Source organism: Spermophilus citellus (assembly GCF_964194105.1).
Source record: "Spermophilus citellus genome assembly, chromosome: 10".
In the NCBI taxonomy this organism is placed as follows: domain Eukaryota; kingdom Metazoa; phylum Chordata; class Mammalia; order Rodentia; family Sciuridae; genus Spermophilus; species Spermophilus citellus.
The window spans coordinates 133,954,737-133,975,023 of NC_138197.1; the positions used below are offsets into that span (position 1 = coordinate 133,954,737).

At 49.1% G+C, this 20,287-nt stretch overlaps 2 protein-coding genes across 6 annotated transcripts in view; one reads left to right on the forward strand and one right to left on the reverse strand.

Moving 5' to 3' along the window:
- The window catches only part of PPARA (peroxisome proliferator activated receptor alpha), a 53,902-nt gene extending 49,395 nt beyond the window's left edge, over positions 1 to 4,507 (forward strand). For 2 of the 5 annotated variants that reach the window (XM_081310531.1, XM_081310533.1), the window contains exon 9: positions 389 to 4,507. In XM_081310531.1, coding sequence (XP_081166657.1) covers positions 389 to 636 — 248 coding nt within the window. In that variant the 3' untranslated portion in view covers positions 637 to 4,507. Of the gene's footprint in view, positions 1 to 383 lie in introns of all 5 variants that reach the window. The other 3 variants (XM_081310530.1, XM_081310534.1, XM_081310532.1) reach the window with 3 other exon arrangements.
- On the reverse strand, positions 2,049 to 16,058 carry CDPF1 (cysteine rich DPF motif domain containing 1). Its single transcript, XM_081310535.1, has 4 exons — positions 15,476 to 16,058; positions 11,160 to 11,272; positions 10,143 to 10,254; positions 2,049 to 8,935 (listed from the first exon to the last, which is right to left on the reverse strand). The coding sequence occupies exons 1-4, from the start codon at positions 15,527 to 15,529 to the stop codon at positions 8,798 to 8,800; spliced, it is 417 nt and encodes a 138-aa protein (XP_081166661.1). The 5' UTR covers positions 15,530 to 16,058; the 3' UTR covers positions 2,049 to 8,797.
- Between the last annotated feature and the right edge of the window lie 4,229 nt (positions 16,059 to 20,287).

Below are 20,287 nucleotides of genomic sequence, written 5' to 3' on the forward strand. Positions count from 1 at the left end.
GACCGTGCTGTCCTTAACCCACCAGCCTAAGTCCCACACAGTCGCTGCTTCATCTCTGGGGGAGCTGAGGCTGGGAGAGAAGGAGTGCATTCCCTGCTGCGAGTGGTCGCCTGCCACTATGATGTGCCACTGCTCCCGAGGCTTTAGTTCTTTTCCCTGACAGGTGTTAGGCAGATCCAAAAGAGGGCCCCCTGCAAGGGGGACGTCAGGAGGGACCGTGTACTGGTTGTGTGACTACTGAGGAATTACTCATTCCTGTCGTCCTTATTGGGTCCTAGTCAGGCTGACATCTGAAGGCCGCGTGAGGTAGGAGTGTCTGGTCCCCAGGCTGATAAGCAGTTATGGGATGATTATTTACTTGAACATCTCTCTCTTCCTTTGAGAACAGACCGTCCTGGCCTTCTCAACATAGGACACATTGATAAAATGCAGGAGGGCATTGTGCACGTGCTCAAACTCCACCTGCAGAGCAACCATCCGGACGACGCCTTTCTCTTCCCAAAGCTCCTTCAAAAAATGGTGGACCTCCGGCAGCTGGTCACAGAACACGCACAGCTCGTGCAGACCATCAAAAAGACAGAGTCGGATGCAGCTCTGCACCCTTTGCTTCAGGAGATCTACAGGGACATGTACTGATCTCTGTGAATGCACAGCAACCACTTTTCAAGGAGAAATGGGAGCAGCATGGATTTGCACAGATTTCCAGCCTTTTAGTCTCAGACACTGGGAAGCCTGAGGGCTGGGTGACTGACAGTAATGCTCCTCTTCACATCTTCCCCTTCTCCAGCAGTACATCTAAGAATGTGCCTAGTACTCAGGCGCTGGCGACAGGGTGAACAGTCCGCACTTGGAGATTAAGGGGAGTGATGGTACAGGGTCTGATTTTCACCAGTCCAGTGTTAATCGGTGCACATATCTTTATATCACATTAGTAATTTGCCATTTGATTAATGAGTAACCTCAAAATACCTGGTCTGTTCCCTTTTTCCCACCCTTTTGACTGTTGTACTCCTTTATAATTTGGAAAACTAATCAGCACTTTTTAACATTTATAATCCTACAAATCTAGATATAGCCAAAGGTTAGATATTTAAAACACAGTGAAATATTTATTTGGAAGACTTCAGTTCCATTTCCTGAATTGGAAGAAAGACAGTGGGGTGGTTTCTAATCATAGGATTGAGAGTTTTCAAGAAGGATTTGATGAGCTATGGAGATCTAGCCATTGTGTCCTTTTGGCTCACCGTTTTCATGGTCACAAATCATATGTTGAAAAGCTCATTTCTGGGTGGGTGTGGATGATCCCAAGACCTCCCAAGACTCCCGGTGGGCTGAGGCTGGTGTCTGGTGAGCAGGAGGGGCCCTCGGGGAGTGTTCTCCCCACCCCCCACTCCTGTCAGCCTGCATTCAGTCAGGCTGTTTGCGGGTGTGAGATCAGTTTTAGGGACAAACTGACAATTGTTGTGTCCCTCTGGCCCATTCGGCAGTCCCTTTGTCATTTCTTGCATTGCCTTTTAAAATATGATGGTTAATTTTTTTTAATTGGAGAAGCTTCCTGGAGTGAAGATGAGGCAAATGTGCCTTTGTCACCTGGGCAGGGTGGTCCTGGAGAACAGGGCAAGGTGTGGTGTCCTGCATGGGACAGTCCTGCCTGCTCTCAGATTTCACCATGGTTGGGTTTTGTTTGGTTTTACTAAAGACCTAGACAGGCAAGGCTTCTGTTGCTACTACCTATGTGAGGCAGTGTTCTCAATGTCTAAAACATTGGTTTTTGCCTGTTATTTGTCTAGAAACTACAGCCCTGGAGGCCCTTCCCTCTGTCCACCAGGCAGGTGACGCACATGGAGAACATCCGGCAGTTGCTCCAGCCAGAGCTGGGCTGAGCCTGCTGTGTCACTGCCTCCTCTCCTCTCGGGGTTGTGTACATCTAGGCCCTGGCTGGATCCTGTGTGCCACCCCCATCTTTAGGAAATTTGGTTTTTCTGAGGTTAGTAGTATTTGTTGTTCAAGAATGAGTAGGATTGGTCCTGATAAAGTTCCTGGGGTCAGCACTGGGAAAAGGCACCAATAAAAAGGACTGGGGATTTCAGCTAGAAAACAAGTGAAAATTTTGGTTCAAACATCCTTTTTAAAAATTACATTTATCCCTATCTTTTTTCTTTTTTAAAAAATATGATCCAGCTGGGGATGTGGCTCAGTGGTAGAGCACTGGCCTATCATGTGCGAGGCCCTGGGTTCAACTTCCCAGTACAAAAACAAACAAACAAACAAACAAATAAATAAATAAATAAAATATGATCCAAAGGATCTGTTGACCACCAGCAGTCTGCCCAAGTGTCCTAGGAATCAGAAGTCCAGAGAAAAGTATTTCCATGTCTGGTCCCACTCGGGGGTTGGCCTCACTGGGAGGGAAGCCAGCCTTCAGGTTGCAGGGCACAGCACATCAATGTTGCTGCCTATGCGGAGAACGCCCACTCTGAGATGCCAAGGCTGCAATTCATTTCCTTGGTTCTCTTAGGCCCAGCAAGGTGACCAGTGATATCCCCAGTGGAGCTGGAGACCACAGACCTCTGCCCAAAAGTCACTTGACATTGTTCACCTCAGCTAATAGGAAGGAAAATCACATGTCCCATCTCAGTATCAGTCCCTAATGGCCACGCAATGCTGAATGTCTTGAATCACTTAATCAAAGATTTCTCAGGGTATCAATAATCCAGTCTGGATGATCATGCACCAGATGGCAGCACTTCAATAGGAGCAACCAAGAGTGCACTCACTATTTGCTAGGTGTCACTGGGCATCAGCAAAAAGTACAGCAGAGAAGTGTGACAGGTCAGGAACCTCTAGACCACATGGGTGGCACCCACTTCCTCAGGCAGCAAACATAGAAAATCTCCAACTTGCCCAGTTCTTCATTTTCTCGCCTTTGAACAGTAACAAGTGCCAGACTCCCAGAGACTGCACATGACCCTTGTGCCCCAGATGCTGAGTAGAATAAGGCACAAGCAGGGGTGCAGCTGAGATTGTGGGGCTCACAGCCAGATGGGACCCTCTCTGCTCAGTGAGTTCCTGTTCTCCTGCCTCCTGGTGTTCCAGCAGAGCTTCTGGCACACTGAATTTTGTACCTACCATCCTTGGGAAACCTGAGCGCCTGAGGCACCAGGCCGACGGGGTGAGTGCAGATCGTCTCAATTAGAGGCTCCAGTTATGCCAGCAGGACTCACAGCAGTGCCATCCTCAGAGCGCCAGCCAGCAAGCTAAGCTGGTCCTTTCTTCCCACCTTGCTGCCTGTTCCCCGTGACCTCCACACAGTTCACTGATAAATTTAAAGCATCTTCCTAAAGAGAGTGTGCCCACACAAATGAAATTCAGTGTGAAGTGGGTGAGAAAGAAACCCAGGACTTGGCACACTCAAGAATGCACCAGAGCTGTCCCTCTTCTTAAGAGCTATGAAGATACCTTTCTGCTGGTGCTGAGGCCCTTCTTAACACTGGGCCATTTAAGACCCTAAAGGAATGGATCACCTCTGGTATCATGTGGAGGGTCCAGGGACAATGCAGCATCCCCAGAGAGGCCTAGAACCCCAAGGCACTAGGAAAATGTTTGACAGAAGAGACAAGTGAACGACTCAGTTGGCAAATGCCTCCTGTTCATGGAGCAGCTACCTCAATAGGCGTGCCCAGCCCCACTGCTGGAGCTAAGGCGGGCAGAAGCCTTGGCCTTCCCGGCATCTCTATAGCAGTCGGTGCTGTCAGGGTTCTTTGATGGCTCACACACCTCTGACTGTCGCACACAAGGAGATGGCAGGCCGTGTGACTTTCTAAAGGCAGTTTTGTTGTTTAACGGAAGTCTTAAAGAGGTCCATGTGCAACAGTTACTGCGCGCACCTAGAGAAGCTAAGACTGAGCGGCCCTGCTGCAGGAGCCCTCCCTCCTGCTGACACACATGCCCTTCTGTAGGAGAGACCCTGACAGACGCCTCCCTCTGCTGTCACTTGCCTCTGCATTCCTCTGACTCCAAGCGGTTCCCATTGTAAGCCCCTTCTCAACTACTGTGACACGGGGCGTATTTGCTACTTAGCAGCCAATGCATAATGGAGGGGAATTTTTGTCCTGGCCCAGTGGCCACAGGTGTTTGTGTTGAATCTGGTTTAAAGATGGACCCGTTGTTTCAACCGGAAAGTCTATGCTTCCAGCTGAGAGTGGCATCTTGTCAGAGGACCTCTGGCCCCTTCGAAGGACTTCTTCAACCCATGTCCTCTCAACATGCTCAGCACCGAGCCTGCAGGGCGGGCTCCCGTGGCCTCCTCCCTCTGCAGCCCCTGGAGGGGGCAGAAGCAGAATCTGCCTCCATTTTAAATGGAAACATCCAGACTGGGGAGGAAGGGTGTGGTGCCTGTCCACCTTCCCCGCCTCCTCCATCTTACCAGGGACAACAAGCTAGCTAGAGTCCCCTGAGTCTTCAGGACCTGGGAGGTCGCCTTTGCTCAGCCCACGTTCTTGCGGCTGAAGCTGCCGACTACGGTGGCCTGGGGACTTGAGGCAGTGCCCTGAGGAGTTACCTCATGAGTCTTCCTCTAGATTAAGGATGTGGTGTAGACTCAAGATAGGCAAGGGCATCATACTTTCTAGAAGTTGCAAGTCAACTTGATGCCACTGAGCTGATTATGAAAAGGTGTCCCAGGACACTTGTTTCAGTGTGATGCTGGCACTGCCATGTGGGGGGGTTGTCTTTATGCTTGTCACTTTACAAGTAGCGCTAGGATCTGGGCAGCTGCACAGGCAACACTTCTGACCAATGAGTCGTCATCACAGGGGACTTGCATACCTTCCCAGGGACAGGGACAGTGGGAGCTGACAGCCTAGCCCATCTTCAGACATCACGTCCACAGATATTACAGAGAAAGCTCTAAGGCAGCTTGGCTTTGAGCAGCAAACAAAGGGTGGTGACAGATAGGTCTCCATCTGCCTCCGCTGTGCTGGTGACAGCCAGGGACCTCTTACCAAGGGATCTTCTACATCACTGACTCATCACCTGGGCTTCCTCCAAGTCATGTACTCCTCCAAGACCTTCTATCTAGAAATATCAGAGAGCTCAAAGGTTGGTGTCTAGGTGTTTTCTGGGACACATACACACACATAATTAGGTGCCATTTTAATAGAATTCAGGAAAATTCATTGTGCCCCCCCCCCGCCTGTGAAGCAGACTAGGGTAGGAATTAGAGCAATAGATTTGGTCTGGCTATGAATGTAGGAGGCCATTTTATTTCTTTAAAGTCACACTGAAATGTGAAATTGGAAATTTTGTTTGAAAACAGGTAAGGAGCCTTATGCATGCTCTGGCTTAATGACACACAGTGCTGTCCCTGGGGCACCTCAGTGGGCTGCAGCGAGTTCTCAAACTTTACTTCAGCAGAGCTGCAGGCTCATCAGAAAAAGGTGGTGTGTGGCCCCTCCTGAGAGGGTAGGGAGAGGCTGCTGTCCCCTTGCGGGTAGCCCCAGGACCCCTGAGGCCTCTCAGAGCTGGAGTCCCCTGTTAGCCGCCCACTTGCTTCTCAGAGTCTCAGTCTGAGACAAGGGAAACCTAATGGGTTCCTTTCTCCCCAGAGAGCCCCTCCTGGGAGGGAAGCCGGGCTACCCCCCAACCCCCCACTCCCGTGGTCCCACTGAGATACACGTTGCCAGATCCTCTTCGAGTTCTCAGCCAGAGAGAACGACCCATTGGTGTCCATCCACGTCGCAGTGGGATCAGGGCACCTGACCACGACCAGCAATTAATGGCCCTGCAGCTGTTGATGGCAAAGAGAAACAAGGAACGTCCATTTTTACTTCACAGCGCAGTGAGACCTGTGACGTTCTGTTTTGTTTTAAAGTTTGCCAGTCGGCTAAACAGTGAAAACCTCCAAGGTTTTTTCTTGAGAAGAGAGGCCAGCCTCCTGCTCTCACTGTCTTCCCTGCCATCACAAGTCCCTGAATCTGATGAACTGACACGGCACCACGGACGCCAGGCACAAGCCAGCCCTGGCACCACCGTGATGCTGCCTAGGACAAGCGGTGAGGCTAGTGGCAGGGGTGTGTGAGCTGCCGTGTCCCAAACTGCAAGGGACCCTCTCTCCACTTCCCCAAACCCCTGGGGCCTCGCCTCTGCCTTTAGTCAGCGAGGATGGGCTCTGGCCCTGGAGATCGCCCAGTGGCTGGCCTTCTGGAGAGTCCATCCCTTTTGGAAACTTCATTCGTTAAAGACACAGTCAGTTCCTTTTCCAGGCCTAAAATGAAATATACCTCACAATAAGTGAACACCACATAATGCCCTTCTTGGTAAGGTTACAGTATTACTCATGTTGAATGCCACTACCTTATCAACACTGTATGGTAAAAAGAATCACATCAATAGCTGTATCTTAAATACTGTGACTTGAGTTTTCAAAAAAATCCCAATATAGCCAGCATGATGGCACACACCTATAATCCCAGAGGCTTGGGAGGCTGAGGCTGGAGGATCACAAGTTCAAAGCCAGCTTTCGCAACTTAGCGAGGCCCCAAGCAACTCAGCGAGACCCTGTCTCCAAATAAAGTATATAAAAAAAAAGGCTGGGGATGAGGCTCAGTGGTTAAGCACCCCTGGGTTCAATTATTTTTTTTTTCAATTTAAAAAAAAATACAAACAGCTAACTTGCAATCATACATCTAACAGCAAACATTTGGTTTGTGATGTACATGCTTAAAAGGCTGACTCGTGAACCTACTGAAAATGAAGCTGTGACAAAACAATCAATATGCAATTGCACGCGCACACACGCACACCAGTTTTTCTCTTCTGAGCCATGCAGGCTTTATCTCAGTGTGTAGATCCCCCTTCAGCATCCCCTACATGCAGAAGTGCATTTCTACCAGCAAAGCCTCCACAGACCCCAGGTTGCAGGTCACTTTGTACTAGTGTTCTGATTGGACCATTATGTATTCCTGCTTGGTAAACAGCTCCTGCTCTTCAGAGCACCACCTATGGATTACTACCAAAGAGCTCTAGCCATCTGGAACACTCTGTTGTTTGCACCTGCAGGTTCTATGGTGGCCTTCCATGGCCCAACCAGAAGCACAGAGCCTAGGAGCCTCCCACACGTCATTTTCAGTTTCTTGGCCAAATTTCTTTGTGGTGTATATTTTTGACACCCACAGGGATCCACCGTGCTGTTATGCTAAAGCCCCGGGGAGAGGGTTTGCCAGTCACGGTTACCGCTCCTATGTGCCTCTGGCCCTCACTGCTCGGGCTCAGAGCCCTCTCCTGGCTCTAGTAAATGCAGCAGTTTCAAGTTGGAATCGTCAAGCTGGCTCCAGGGTCCTCCCCAGGTATGGGGACATCCAGGACCTCAGGAATCCAGGGTGTGCACAGGAAAGCAGGTGTCATTTTTCTAGTCATGGTAACTGATTGGTTCCAGGTGATTTGGAAATGGCTATAGCATGACCTTGATTTTTTTAGATCTTGGGTCTTCACTTTCCTCTTAGGAGAGTGAACTGACCACACTGGTTGATCTGTTTCCTGAATTCATGGGAACTTAGGTTTGGAATGTCCTACTGTAAGACTGGTGAATGTACAAGGTTAATTTCAGGGCACAGTTTTGCCTTAATGGTTTTAAAAAATAAACTATTTTTTAAGATTACCCAGTGAGTCCTGAATGATGCTGTGATTAGAGATGCTCTGTACAGACCGAGCCCAGCTGGGTCTGCTCTGGGCCTGCCCTTGCTGGAGCTCACCGTCACCCTGCAGGACAGAATGGATCTAGGACAAAGTGGTCCCAGAACATGATATCCATGAACCTGAAGTACAAGAAACAGGAAGTTTTTTTTTTAATATCTTTATTTTTATGTGGTGCCGAGGATCAAACCCAGTGCCTTACAAGTGCAAGGCGAGCGCTCTCACTCGAGCCACAATTCCAGCCCCTAGGAAGCTCTTAAATAAAATCCAGTGTACACATCAGTCAAAGATCTTTATATCTCACCCAACTTGATGGTCGGCCTTGCCGTGGTCACAGAGTAAGGCAGCAGTTCCTGCCTCTGAGACTCTAAGCAGACACGGGGACCTCTGGGAGGCTGTGGGACTAGAGGGCTGAGTGCAGGGTGGCGAGGGGTGGCGTAAGGGAAGGAAGCCAGTGTTCCTGACCTGAGAGTGCAGGGCAGAACGTGCAGCGGGGCCCGGGCTGGAGCCAGCCTGAGCAGCTGGAAAGCCGACACTTGGCTTCCCAACACCCCCTCCACTGCCTGTCCATGATGTCTTGCCCAAAGTGTCCACAAAAAACATCTTCACACTGCTATCCCAGAGTGCCTGTGGGGACATCCAGTCTCCAAGTGTCTTGTGGAAGAATTTCTTTTCAGAGCATTGGTGGGCTCTTCAGGTTCTCAGTCATGTCAGTAATGGGCAGTGAGTGGTCAAGATGCAGGACATTTCCAAGCTTACATAAGGATGGAAAAAAAAAATCCTGTCCCCCAGACCTGCTGCTGTGCATGAAGGCAGCCTCGGAGAGTGACTTCCTTGTGCACAGATGGCAGCGTGGTCCTCCACCATGTTCCAGGCCTCATGTGTGCGCCTCCCGGGCTACCAGAGCTGCCCAGTGAAGGGAGTCTCCCTCTCAGAATCCTCAGGCCTGGGGGCAGCTCCGCAGCACCAGGCTGGACCCACAGGCTGTCTGCTCCACCTCCTGGCATGGCTCCTCCACTCCCTTGGGCTGCAGATCCTGCTCCCTGCCAGGCCAGGAGCTCTGCGCAGGAGGCTGCTGCCCACTTGGCACAGACTGCACTCACATTCAAGGACAGGGCTGGCTGGAGGGCCGCTTAGGACCTTTCCTTTTCTCCACATCTTGCTGGATTTCCCGAGGGAAGGCGCTGATGTTGTCCTGGACACAAGGGAGGCAGAACCTCCTGCTGTAGAACAAGCTGCACTCCTGGGGCAGGGGAGGGGGCAGTCAGCGGCCTGGACGCTGCTGCTCCTCCAGAGCTGCCAGCGGCCCCCCACAGGCACAGGGAGGGTGGGGGCCACAGCGAGAGCAGCAAGAGCTAAGGGTCTGGCAAGGCATCCAGGAGGTACGGGGGGACAGATGCCAGGCCTGCCCTGCTCCATCAGAAGTAAAGCCCAGCTCGGGCTGGAGTCCTGAGTCCTCGCTTGGTTATCTCAGCAGGACAGGGCCTTGGCAAGTGCCTGTGCCAGGAGCAGCAGGGGATGAGAGGGACAGCCCCACAGACCTGAGAGGACACCAATAAGTGACTGGTCTGGGCAGGAGGCCAGACCTTCCCAGCCACGTCCACTCTCCTTCATGACCCTCAATACTAGAACTGCTGAGATTCCCCCTTGCACCCAGCTCAGGACACTTCCCAGCCCGCTTTGCAACTGGGTATGGCCATGGGGCAAGTATGGTCGGGGTGTCATCATGAGTATGCTACCTCCTGATCATGCCCTCCAAAGGAAGGGACATATGCTCCCTTGTCCATTCTTGCTAGCTGGGTGATGGTAGAAGCTGCAAGATCCACAGTGGACCCAAGTGGATGTTGTATGTTGATGATAGCAGCACAGTCCACCCAGCAAGGACTGCCTGGTATAGACTCATATATAAGAAAATGAGTAAATAACTGTATCTCTTGTTTGGACCAGCCTATTTTGGGGGTCTCTCTCCAGCCCCTTAGCACCATGGCATATGCCTCAACTACTAACCAAATTGCCTGAGTTCTTGGAAACAGTCCTTTGCCATGGAGATACCCGTGTGGGCCACGTCCCTTCTGCTCACCTGCTCTCCTGTGCCTCACCCTCCACCACCTCTCCTGACCCCTGCTTGTGTAAGGCTCGGCCACGCCCTCATCAGCCAACTTTGAGGGGTGGGCTGGTGGGCTGGTGCAGTCTGTGTCTCTTCCCTCTTGTGTGCTTTGCTCTATGGCAGATGCTCATGGACTTCTCAGCCTCCAGGACTTCTCTGGTCACACTGGCCACATGCCAGTACCACAGTGCAAGGATCTAGTTCTACTCCTTGTCCAGGCCAAGACACTCCACCTGACCCTCACCTGCCCTCCAACAAAGGCTTCCCTGGCTCCACCTGTGCCGGGTGGGCCCCCAGATCCCCACAGTGAGGACAGGCAGTCCTGGCCCTGTGGCTTACCCACCGGACCCACACACACCAGCCTGCTGCATAAGCTGCACCGGGACCCAAGGACCAGGAATCTGTCTGTGCCTGAAGTGAAGGGGTCCTTCATGACGTAGCTCTCTTCCAGCAGGCTGCAGGAGACAAGCCCAACGTAAGCCAGTGGACACAAGGCTGTGAGCTACGGCACTGGCTGTGCAATAGGGGACCTGCTGGGACCTGCACCCCTGCCTAGGCTCAGCAGAGGAGGGACTGTCCACCTCTGCCACAGGGTAGTAACAGAATGGCCAAGCCACTGCAGGCCAGGAGAGAACTGAGATCTGAACCAGTCTTGGTCTACACCAGCCATCCGTGTAGAGAGAAGTCCTTTTTAGTAACAAGAAGGGGGGCTGTCCCAGTGTGCCCCAACCCCAGTCTCACCACTGGGTGTGGGCACAAGGCTCCCCCAAGTTGCCAGCTCTCACACCAGCAGGGTTACATGGTGTCACAATTCCTGGTCAGCAGAAGAACCACAGCTAGAAGAAAGGAGCCTGGTGCCCCTGCCACTGGGCCATGGTCAGCTTCCCCCATGTGGCCTCTGATTTGAGACATAGAAAGGTCAAAAGCAAGTGCTAGACCAGGTCCACTCTTGGTTGCTGTGGGCAGAACCACAAGAGGTGGTCCTCAGCACTCAGTCTACCGGGACAGCAAGGAAGACAGTGTCCCTCCCAGGAAGTAGCACCAGACAACAGGGCATAGCCCCAAATGATGAGGCCACCATGGCTTCTGTTGCCCACTGCTGGGATGTTTCAGCGTAGCCACAGATTCTACCCCATGGCTGGAACAGTCCTTGAACCCTGGGCTGTGCTAGGAGGAAAAGCCTGGGGGCTGGACATCCGAGAAGCCCTCAAGTCCTGCCTGGGCCTCTACCAGTCACACCTGAAACACCCAAAGCCTGGGCAGGAACAGGCCTGAGGCACAACACCCAAGCCAGGTGTCAGACTCAGGCCCAGCATCTGCCAAACCACCCCGGGCACTGGCTCCCAAAACATGTACTCACACAACAGCCTGGGTGTTGGGGGGCTTCTGCCCCACATAGCTGTATGGAGCTGTCACAGAACAGAGCTGGCACTTGAACACACCCAAAGGACAGCACTCTGCCTCAGATGCCATCTGCAAGATGAAAAGACAGGGCATGTCACTTTCTATTATAGTTTGGATGTGTTTTCCCCCCGAAAGCTCATGTGTGAGACAATGCAAGAAGGCTTGGAGGAGAAATGATTGGGGCATAGCCTTAACCCCATCAGTCAATTAATCCCTGATGGCATTAACTGAAGTGGTGGGCGTGGCTGGAGGAGTGGGAACTGGGGCGTGGCTTTGGGGTGTACATTTGTATCTAGTGAGTGGAGTCTGTCTCTCTCTGCTTCCTCATGATGTGAGCTGCTTTCCTCTGCCACACTCTTCTGCCATGATGTTCAGCCTCATCTTGAGCCCCAAGATTGGAGCCTGCCTTCTATGAACTAAGACCTCTGAAACTGTGAGCCCTCAAATTAACCTTTTCTCCTCTACAATTGTGCTGGTCAGGTCCTTTAGTCACAGCAGCAAGAAAGCTAACACACCTTCAGAACCACAAACCCCCATCTCAGAGCCTCGATAGTCTGGTGCATATTTTTTACCTATAAAATGCATGCCTCCCTTACAGACAAGGAACCCCAAGCTCAGAGCAAGCCCAAGACCTGCTCACAATTGCATGTGATGTTTGAGTGTGCTCGAGATGGACTGCTGGGCTGCGACACCAGCCTCAAGCTCTGAAGGATGAGAATTGTCACGTATGTACGCCAACTATGAAACAACTACATTAGAAATCAATCACAGAAAGGTACCTGGAAATTCCCTAAATACTTAGAAATTCAGCAATATACTTCTTAAAAAGCCATAGTCCAAAGGAGAAATCACAAGACAAATTATAAAATATTTTTAACTATATGAAAACTAAAATACAACACACCAAAATGTGCAGAATGCAGCTTACATGGTTTTTAGGAAGGAATTTCATGACTTTGCATGTTTACACTAGAAAAGAATATTTAGACTCAATCCTATAGTGATGATTTCTTAAGAAGCTAGGAGGGGAAAGCAAATAACACCCATGTAGAAAAGAAGAAAATAATAATAAAAAAAGAAACAGAAGTCAAAGAAATGGGGTAAAGGCAACAGAAAAAGACTCAATAAAGCCAAACTGCTATTCCAAAAGTTAAATAAAATTGATAGCCTCTAATTAGAATGATCAAGAAAAGTTGAAGAAGACATAAATTATTACTCTCAGGAATGAAAGAGGCAGCATCATTAGGACTAGAAACACTTTACAGATAATAAAGGAACATTGTGTATTACTTTTAACCAAAAATTTTTACCATTTATCAGCCAATCATCAGCCAGTCACAGTGATGCACATCTGTAATCCCAAGACTCAGGAGGCTGAAGCAGGAGGATGCATGTTCAAGGCCTGTGTGGGTAATACAGTGAGATCCTGTCTCAAAAATAAAAAGGGCAGGGCTGGGGTTGTGGCTCAGTGGTAGAGCGCTCGCTTAGCACATGTGAGGCCCTGGGTTCGATCCTCAGCACCACGTAAAATAAATAAATAAAATAAAGCTATTGTGTCCAACTACAACTAAAAAATAAATATTTAAAAATATTAAAAGGGAAAAAGTCCCTGGGTTAAATCTCCAGGACCAACATAAATAAATTAAAAAATGAAACAGAAAATACACCAATTATCAAAAGTGACTCAGAAGATACTGGAAACCTACAAGCCCTATTTTTACTAAGAAAATGAAATTTATAATTAAAAATTTCTCCAAAAATGAAACAAACAAAAATACATTTTTCAAAATGTCATGTCTAGCTGGCTTTACTGTCTAATTCCGTCAAGCATGTGAAGAAGTAGCATTAATCCTATGTGAACTCTTCTAGCATTGCAGGCAGAAGGAACACTTCCTGGGGTTTTGTGATACCAATAATTTGTAGACACCAAACTGCCAGTGTTACCATGACACCACAAACTAGACAAAGCTTTTATCACATAACTACAGACCGACATCCTCATGGACATCAACACAAGTAAACAAAATATTAGCAAGTTGAATTCAAAGGTCTAATGGATTGTGACAGCAGATTTGTCCCAGGAATGCAAGGTTGGTTTGACATTCAAAAACCAATATGTACAATTCATGCCACTAACAGAGGGAAGAAAATTATATGGTCATATCAATAGATACAGGAAAATCATGATAAAATTCAAGAGAATTATTAAAAACCCAAAGCTACACATTGTGCTGGGAGAGGAAGTCCTAAGTGGCTCCCAACTGGCTGGAGTGAGCTCCCTTCTTAGGCATATAAGGCTGTTTAGTTGGATATGACCTTTTTCCACAGGCAGCTAGTCTAGGGGCTAATTACCTATCCTGCAAAAACTCACTTCCTCACCTTCACTCCTACTGTTCCTTCCACCTGCAAGACTTTCCCCTCATCTCTACAGAATTTCTTTCTGGCTACTCTGAAGATTTGATCTTTGGCTTTCAGCAATTTCCAGGATTGTTCTTTTGTTTTGAAGTTACTTATCCTGATGATGCTGCTGTAAGCAAATTCTTCAATCTGTGGTTGGTATCTTTCATTAGTTCTGAAAAATACAAATATTTCTTCTGCTCCATTTCTCTTTTCTGCTGAAATTGCTACTGCAAATGTTAATGCCAGTTGATACTGGCCCACAGTTCTTGGATGCTCTACTTTGGGTTTTCCATTCTCTTCTCCTTGTATTTCAGTTTGGGCAATCTCTACTGACCTATCTTCAAGTTCATTGATTTTCCCCCCTTACCTATAGCAAGTCAACTGCTGTGCCCTTTGAAGGCATTCTGTGCCTCTGCTGTTTCTTGCTAGCATTTCCATCAGCTCTTTCTGCTCCCTTCTCTGCTGAAACTCCCATCTGTATATGCATACTGTCTACCTTTTTCACTAAAGCTCTTAATATATTAATCATGCTTAAACTCCATCTTGACAGTTCTAACATCTGAGCCATATCTGCTTCTGGTTCTATTGATTGTTTGATCCTTGGCAGTGGAGCCTTTTGTTTTGCTATTCTGGTTGAAAGCTTGACACTGTTTGGTAATGGAGGTAAGCAGTACTTACGCCTGAAAACAGGCCTATTTCTGCTGAGCCTGTGTAGTACTGGGTATTGAATCATTCTAGTTAGCAGCTGACACGGGTCTGGGTTTTGTAGTTGCTATTATTATCCTTCGAGTATGCCAGGCTTCATATTTCCCTAGCAATACCTTGCTCGGGTGTGAGATTTATTTGTCCAGAATGTTCTCAACATCTGCTCCACCATCACTTCAGGCTGCAGGTACAACTGCATGCTACTCACTGTCATCTGCACAGTAGTAGTTCTCTTTCCTTTACTGTCAGGCCTAGGCCTTGTGACCCTGGATGTGTGGATGTGTCATGAATCCCGCCCCTTCCCCAAGTATATGAAACCTCAAATGATAGTCACAGGGTACAGCTGGAGCAGCAGCCACCTCTTCCTCCAAGTCTGCACCACTAAGAAAGCATTTTTGCCCCTGCCCTGGATCTTTTCCACAGCACAGTGCATGCTGGTGAAGAGTCCGGAGTGGCTGCAAACTCTCTTTGTTTCTGTGGCTCCCAGGGGCTCTATACACCAACCCTAGTCCACACTTGGTATAGCTGGTGTTATGGTTTGGATATGAGGTGTCTCTCAAAAGCGCATGCAACAAAGTTTATCTGGTAGCAATGGCACATGCCTGTAATCCCAGTGGCTTGGGAGGCTGAGACAGGAGAATTGAGAGTTCAAAGCCAGCATCAGCAAAATCAAGGTGCTAAGCAACTCAGTGAGACCCTGTCTGTAAATAAAAAATACAAAATAGGGTTGGGGATGTGGCTCAGTGGTTGAGTGCCCCTGAATTCAATCTCCAGAAGCTGCCCCTCCCCCCAAAAAAAAAAAGTTTAAAGGTGAAATGACTGATTAAGAGAGCCTTAACCTAATTGGTGCATTAAAACTGATAAACTGGTTGGTAATGTAGATGGGTGGGGTGTGGCTGGAGGAGGAGGGCATGTCTTTGGGGTATATATTTTGTCCCTGGTGAGGGGAGTCTACCTCCTGATTGTCGTGTCCTGATCCCCTGCCACAGCCTTCTGCCATGATGGATGGAGCTGGCTGTCTGTGGACTGAGAACTCTGATACTGTGAGCCCCAAGTAAGCTTATCCTCCTCTAATTGTTCTTGTCACATCTTTTGGTCAGAGCAGTGAAAGAGCTGACTAAAACAGCTGGTATTCAGCATTTCATTAAAACTTAGCTGACTACTTACCAGCTTGGATGGCAAGCCCTCCCATGGTCTGTTGGGCCTAGGAAGCTCGGTCATTCAAGATAGGATAAGAGATCCCTCTGTGATGCCTGCTGTCTGATGGGTTCAAGAAAACTTATGACTGGTAGATGATTCAGCTTTATCTGATCATTTTGCTAACAGAATTTCTATTTGTCTTTCAAAGTTCTTGCACAACCTTAGGAGTCAGCCCCTTGTCTCCCTGCTGTGACCTCTCCCCCACCGACTCGAGGGATGTGCAGTGCGCCCAGCAGTAGGAGCTTTGTTGTTGGCCAGCCCCGATGCAGACCTCGGGTGACTTTTGTGAAAATCCTGGATGCGAGCGAACCTAATTCCACTTTGCATCTTAACTGGTGTGACCTAGACCCCCACTGAGGCTGCTGGGCGCGGTGCCCTTGTAGCAGGTAAACGGCAGGTGACAGTCCCGGGACGGCGTGGCCTCAGCCCAGTCACCGCCCGCCTCCCAGCCAGCTCTCGGGATCAGCAGGGCTCCGCACCGCCGGCCCCGCCGTAGGCGCGCGCGGCCCTTCAGCGTCCCCCATCCCCGTCCCGGTGCCCGACGGCCGTGCCGCCCACCTCCGCTCACAGCCGGAAGACAGCCCGGACCGGCCAAGGCAGGAGCCCGCGAGCTGGAGGCGCCTAGAGAGCGCCAGGCCACCACACGCTGATCGCCGCACAGGAACTCACCGCGGCCCGCCGCCGCGACCCTGGCTCCACGGCGCCTGCGCGGCCCGGCTCCGCTTCCGCTTCCGCTTCCGTCGCGTCCTTCCGGTTCCGTAGTGGAACCTGTGACCCGGCTGCTCCCCGGCCGAACTCGCGGGCTCTGCCTGCCGTTCGCACCTCCCCGAGGCGCCGGGCCCCCGGGGCTGCCGCAGGTCAGGGTCGCCGGACCTTGTTAGCTCGCTGCATCCTGTCGCCCCGAACGCGGGAGGGGGCTGTCCCCACCCCCGGGCCGACGGGCTGGGTCAGCAGGAGCCCCGGCGTGTGTGGCCTCCCAGTGGCCGGCGACGCCTCTGGTGGTCTGCGCCTCGCGCCCTTTTCAGCCCGCTGTTATTTGGCCCTGAAATGCCCGCCCCACTCCTGGACCCCGTTAATGGGAAGCACCAGTCTGCGGAGTTACAGGGCGAATTCTGAAGCCAGCAGGCTGAACTTGGCTTGTGGACTCCACTCCTGGCCTCTCCCTAAACACAGTGGGTCTTCACCTGAGCTTTGGGGGAGAACAGGATTCCCTACGCCTCTTCCCCGGTGATTTGGGGTTTTGTTCTGTGGGAGAGATGACCTGCTGCAGCGGCAGGTCTCACTGTTCTGTTTCACCAGGCCGCAGCCTTCTTCGACATCCTGCATAGTTAGTGGGGTCTCTGGACCAGTTCCCCAGGCTCTGTGAGACATATTCACTCATTGCCTATGGGGCTGCAACTGTACCTCGTAGACCAGAATTTACCCTACATTTGTCAATCCACATTTAAAGTTGCCAGTTAAATGGGACTGGTGCCTGGGACTCATTCCTTTGGGGAATTGAGAATTATAGTGAAGCCAGAATTAGGCAGATAGGCAAGGGTCAAATCCAGAGAATGGAGGGATTGGAATATTAATTCCTTCAAAGCCCTTCCTCCACCTTTATCAAGAACCTGCCCCTGCTCCCACCTGTTGCTAAGGTAAGCTGCCCCAGGAATTGTCCCTCCCTACAGGGAGTTGTAAAAGTTGCTAATTCACCCTGGGCCCCCTTCCTGCCCAGAACATTCTTCCCTGGCCCCTCCAGCTGGCCTGTCTCCCACCTTTTGGCCATCCCAAGAGCATCTCCTGGACCTAGTCATGCACAAGAAAGGAGAGAGATAAGGGGAAAGAGAGCAGGAGAACAAAAGAAGCCTAGGCTATACAAAAAGGCAGAACACCCTCACTTCTTGGGATACTAGGATACCAGCTATGGCCCCCTTCTCCCTCTGGGGAGAAGTCTGTGTTACCCCTTTTTAAACAAACCCTGTTTTACATGCTTGCCACAGCATGCTTCTCTAATATTATGCTTCAACATGTGAAGAAGCAGGTAACTGGCAGTATCAATAGGAGGATTTTAGCAATAATACCTAGGACTAGAACCACTCGGACCTGGGCAAGAGTTAGCAAGCATTTTATTTCCTCACTAGTAGACATCAGCTATGCTTACAGCAATGATATTCTTCCAATCCCTTTAAAGATAATATACTAGATTCATAGATTGTTTTTGTTTTCCAGATCTGCCCAATGAACTTGATGAAGCATGTCAGATTTAACCTATGAGGTACACTGTGGTAATCCCATGAATGCTACAGCAGACTTATTTTAAACCAGTTTGCATGCAGTGTAAGAGTTAATTGAAATACTAAGAGCAAATTGTGGTCTTTAGCACAACCAAGGGTTAATTTTAAAAAGTTGTTCAGTGATTAGAAAAAGCTTACCAAAAATCCAAAATCATTGAAAATATTCCGTAAAGTTTTAGACAAAAGTGGTTTCAGAAAATAGACTGCATATGAAATAATCATTAAAATGACATTCAGGTACAATGTAGGGAAATTAGAACCAGGAAACATTTATGCATAATCCTGAAACTAATTTTTGTAGAGACTATTTTCTGGTCACTATAGCTCAAGATATAGCTTCTATTCAAGAAAGATTTGAGCAAAATGACAAGTGACCCACTTTAATTTTTAGGTTTTTAAAATGATGGCATTGAAAAATGTAAAAGAAGAAGAACTTAAAGAAATCCTGTTGTTCCAAGAAAAGTATTAATTTGGAAATAACAGTAACACTAGATAATGATAGAGAAATGTAATGTTTTCTGTCATAATTTTTCATATGTAATGTAATGTTTCAAATGTAATGTTTTCTTTCATAATTTTTCATATGTACCTTCCTAGTAATGTTTAAACATGATATTAATATTCATGATTCAATTCCGAATCTAAAACTTAAGGAGTCCTATTCATAATTACAGTGGATACACAATTGTTTTTATTTGGTACTGTCAAGAACACCATTGTATGGAAATATTTATTACATTAAAACAATGATTTTTCTGAAGAAGGCAAGAAAAATAAAATTTGTGGAATAAATAATGTGTGGATTACATATTTTTATTACTCATCTAGTCATTAGCAGCCCAAAAATGCATAATGACAATTCAATTTAGTTATCTTTGCTTTCTTGCCAATTTTTAGTTATGTAGGAGTCAGAATTCCACATATAATTTTTGTTTTGTTCTTATAAAGGTATATTTATCAAGGTAAGTGGATATAACATCGTATGTAACAGTTTGCATATCTTATAGCTTTCAAATATTTGTATAAGGAGATTTATATTCTGGCCCTGGGCCCCACAGATTTTAGGAATGGGCTTGGTGGGGAAAATAGTTGCATAAATGTTATGGTAATATGTGGCGAGCCAGCCATGGGCTGTGTGTGTGAGCTATGAGCATTTTGAGCGCACAAAGTGGACTGGACTGAGGATGCTGCTCTGTCTGGGCTGTGCACATATGTGTCCCTGGCTTGATACTCTTATCTCCCTGATAGTTAAAATTAGTGTTTCTGTGTTTCTTTGTTTCTTGTCTTTGGTTTTCCTGTCAAGAGGAAACCCCTGTTTTCTCCCCTTCCCCAACATGCCTGGGGTTGTCCTGTGACTGCTGTATTTCTCACCAAGAAGCTGAGACTCTGGTTTCATTTGGCAGGACCAGCATCTGCTATCCTGGTCCTCAGCCCAGCCTCCTCCAGCCTTTGCTCCTGGGCCCTCCTTCCTGGACTCTGCTGTAACCAGGCCCCCAGTGCTTCTCTGAGGCCTCTCAGGTTGTGCTGCCTCTCAAGCCATGTGTTTATGACCACGACCCTTCAGGCTCATCAGTAACTCATTCTCTTGCCACAGCTCTGGGTCAAGAGTTGTTAGCTGGCACTGGTCCTGGGAAACACTTGCTCCCATCCCTGGTGCTCCCTTCTTGGGAGGCAGCCAGAGTGACCCCGAGTCTGTCTCAGCCCCTGGAGGAAGCAGACCCTTTAGCTGGTTGCTGAATTTGCAGAGCATGCCTGGTTGTACCCATCCCTGGAGTCATATGAGTCTTGCCTGCTCCCATTGGTTGTCACCTCTGAAGGCAGCATTGCCTACCATAGGGCTAACACCCCACAGACTAGTGCAGGGGGGTGCGTTTGACCACACTGCAGCCAGCTTCCGTCAGTAAAAAGCAATCATTCAGCCCCATGTGGACTCTGTCCAGTAGTCAGGTGATCTAATATGAAGGTGTGCTCCAGGAGGCAGTGGCCTGTGGGGGCCAGCCATGCCCATGACCTCCCCACCAATGGAGTTAGAACATCTATATCTGCCCTTATGCTTACTGTGTGAGTAGCCTTGAGCAAGTTGCTAGGCTTCATTTTCTCACCTGCCAGAGAAGCCTAAGCCTGCCTGGTTCTCTGAAGATATGGAAAATGTGCACCTGGGGACGGGGGCCTGCCACTGCCATTCCTGCACAGGTCAGAGTGACCAGATGCCAATGTGGTGTCCCTCTTTCCCTCTTTTCTGGCCCTTGATTGAGGACAGGTACCGTGTGTGTGTGTGTGTGTGTGTGTGTGTGTGTGTGTGTGTGTGTGTGTGTTTCCTTTAGTAGTGAGATTGAACCAGGGACGCTCTACCACTGGGCTACAATCTCAGCCCTTTAATGTTTATTTTGAGACAGGGTCTTGTTAAATTGCCAAACCTGGCCTGCAACTTGAGATCCTCCTGCCTCAGCCTCCTGAGTGGCTGGGATCTCAGGTATTCAGCACGGCTCCTGGCACCACAGGT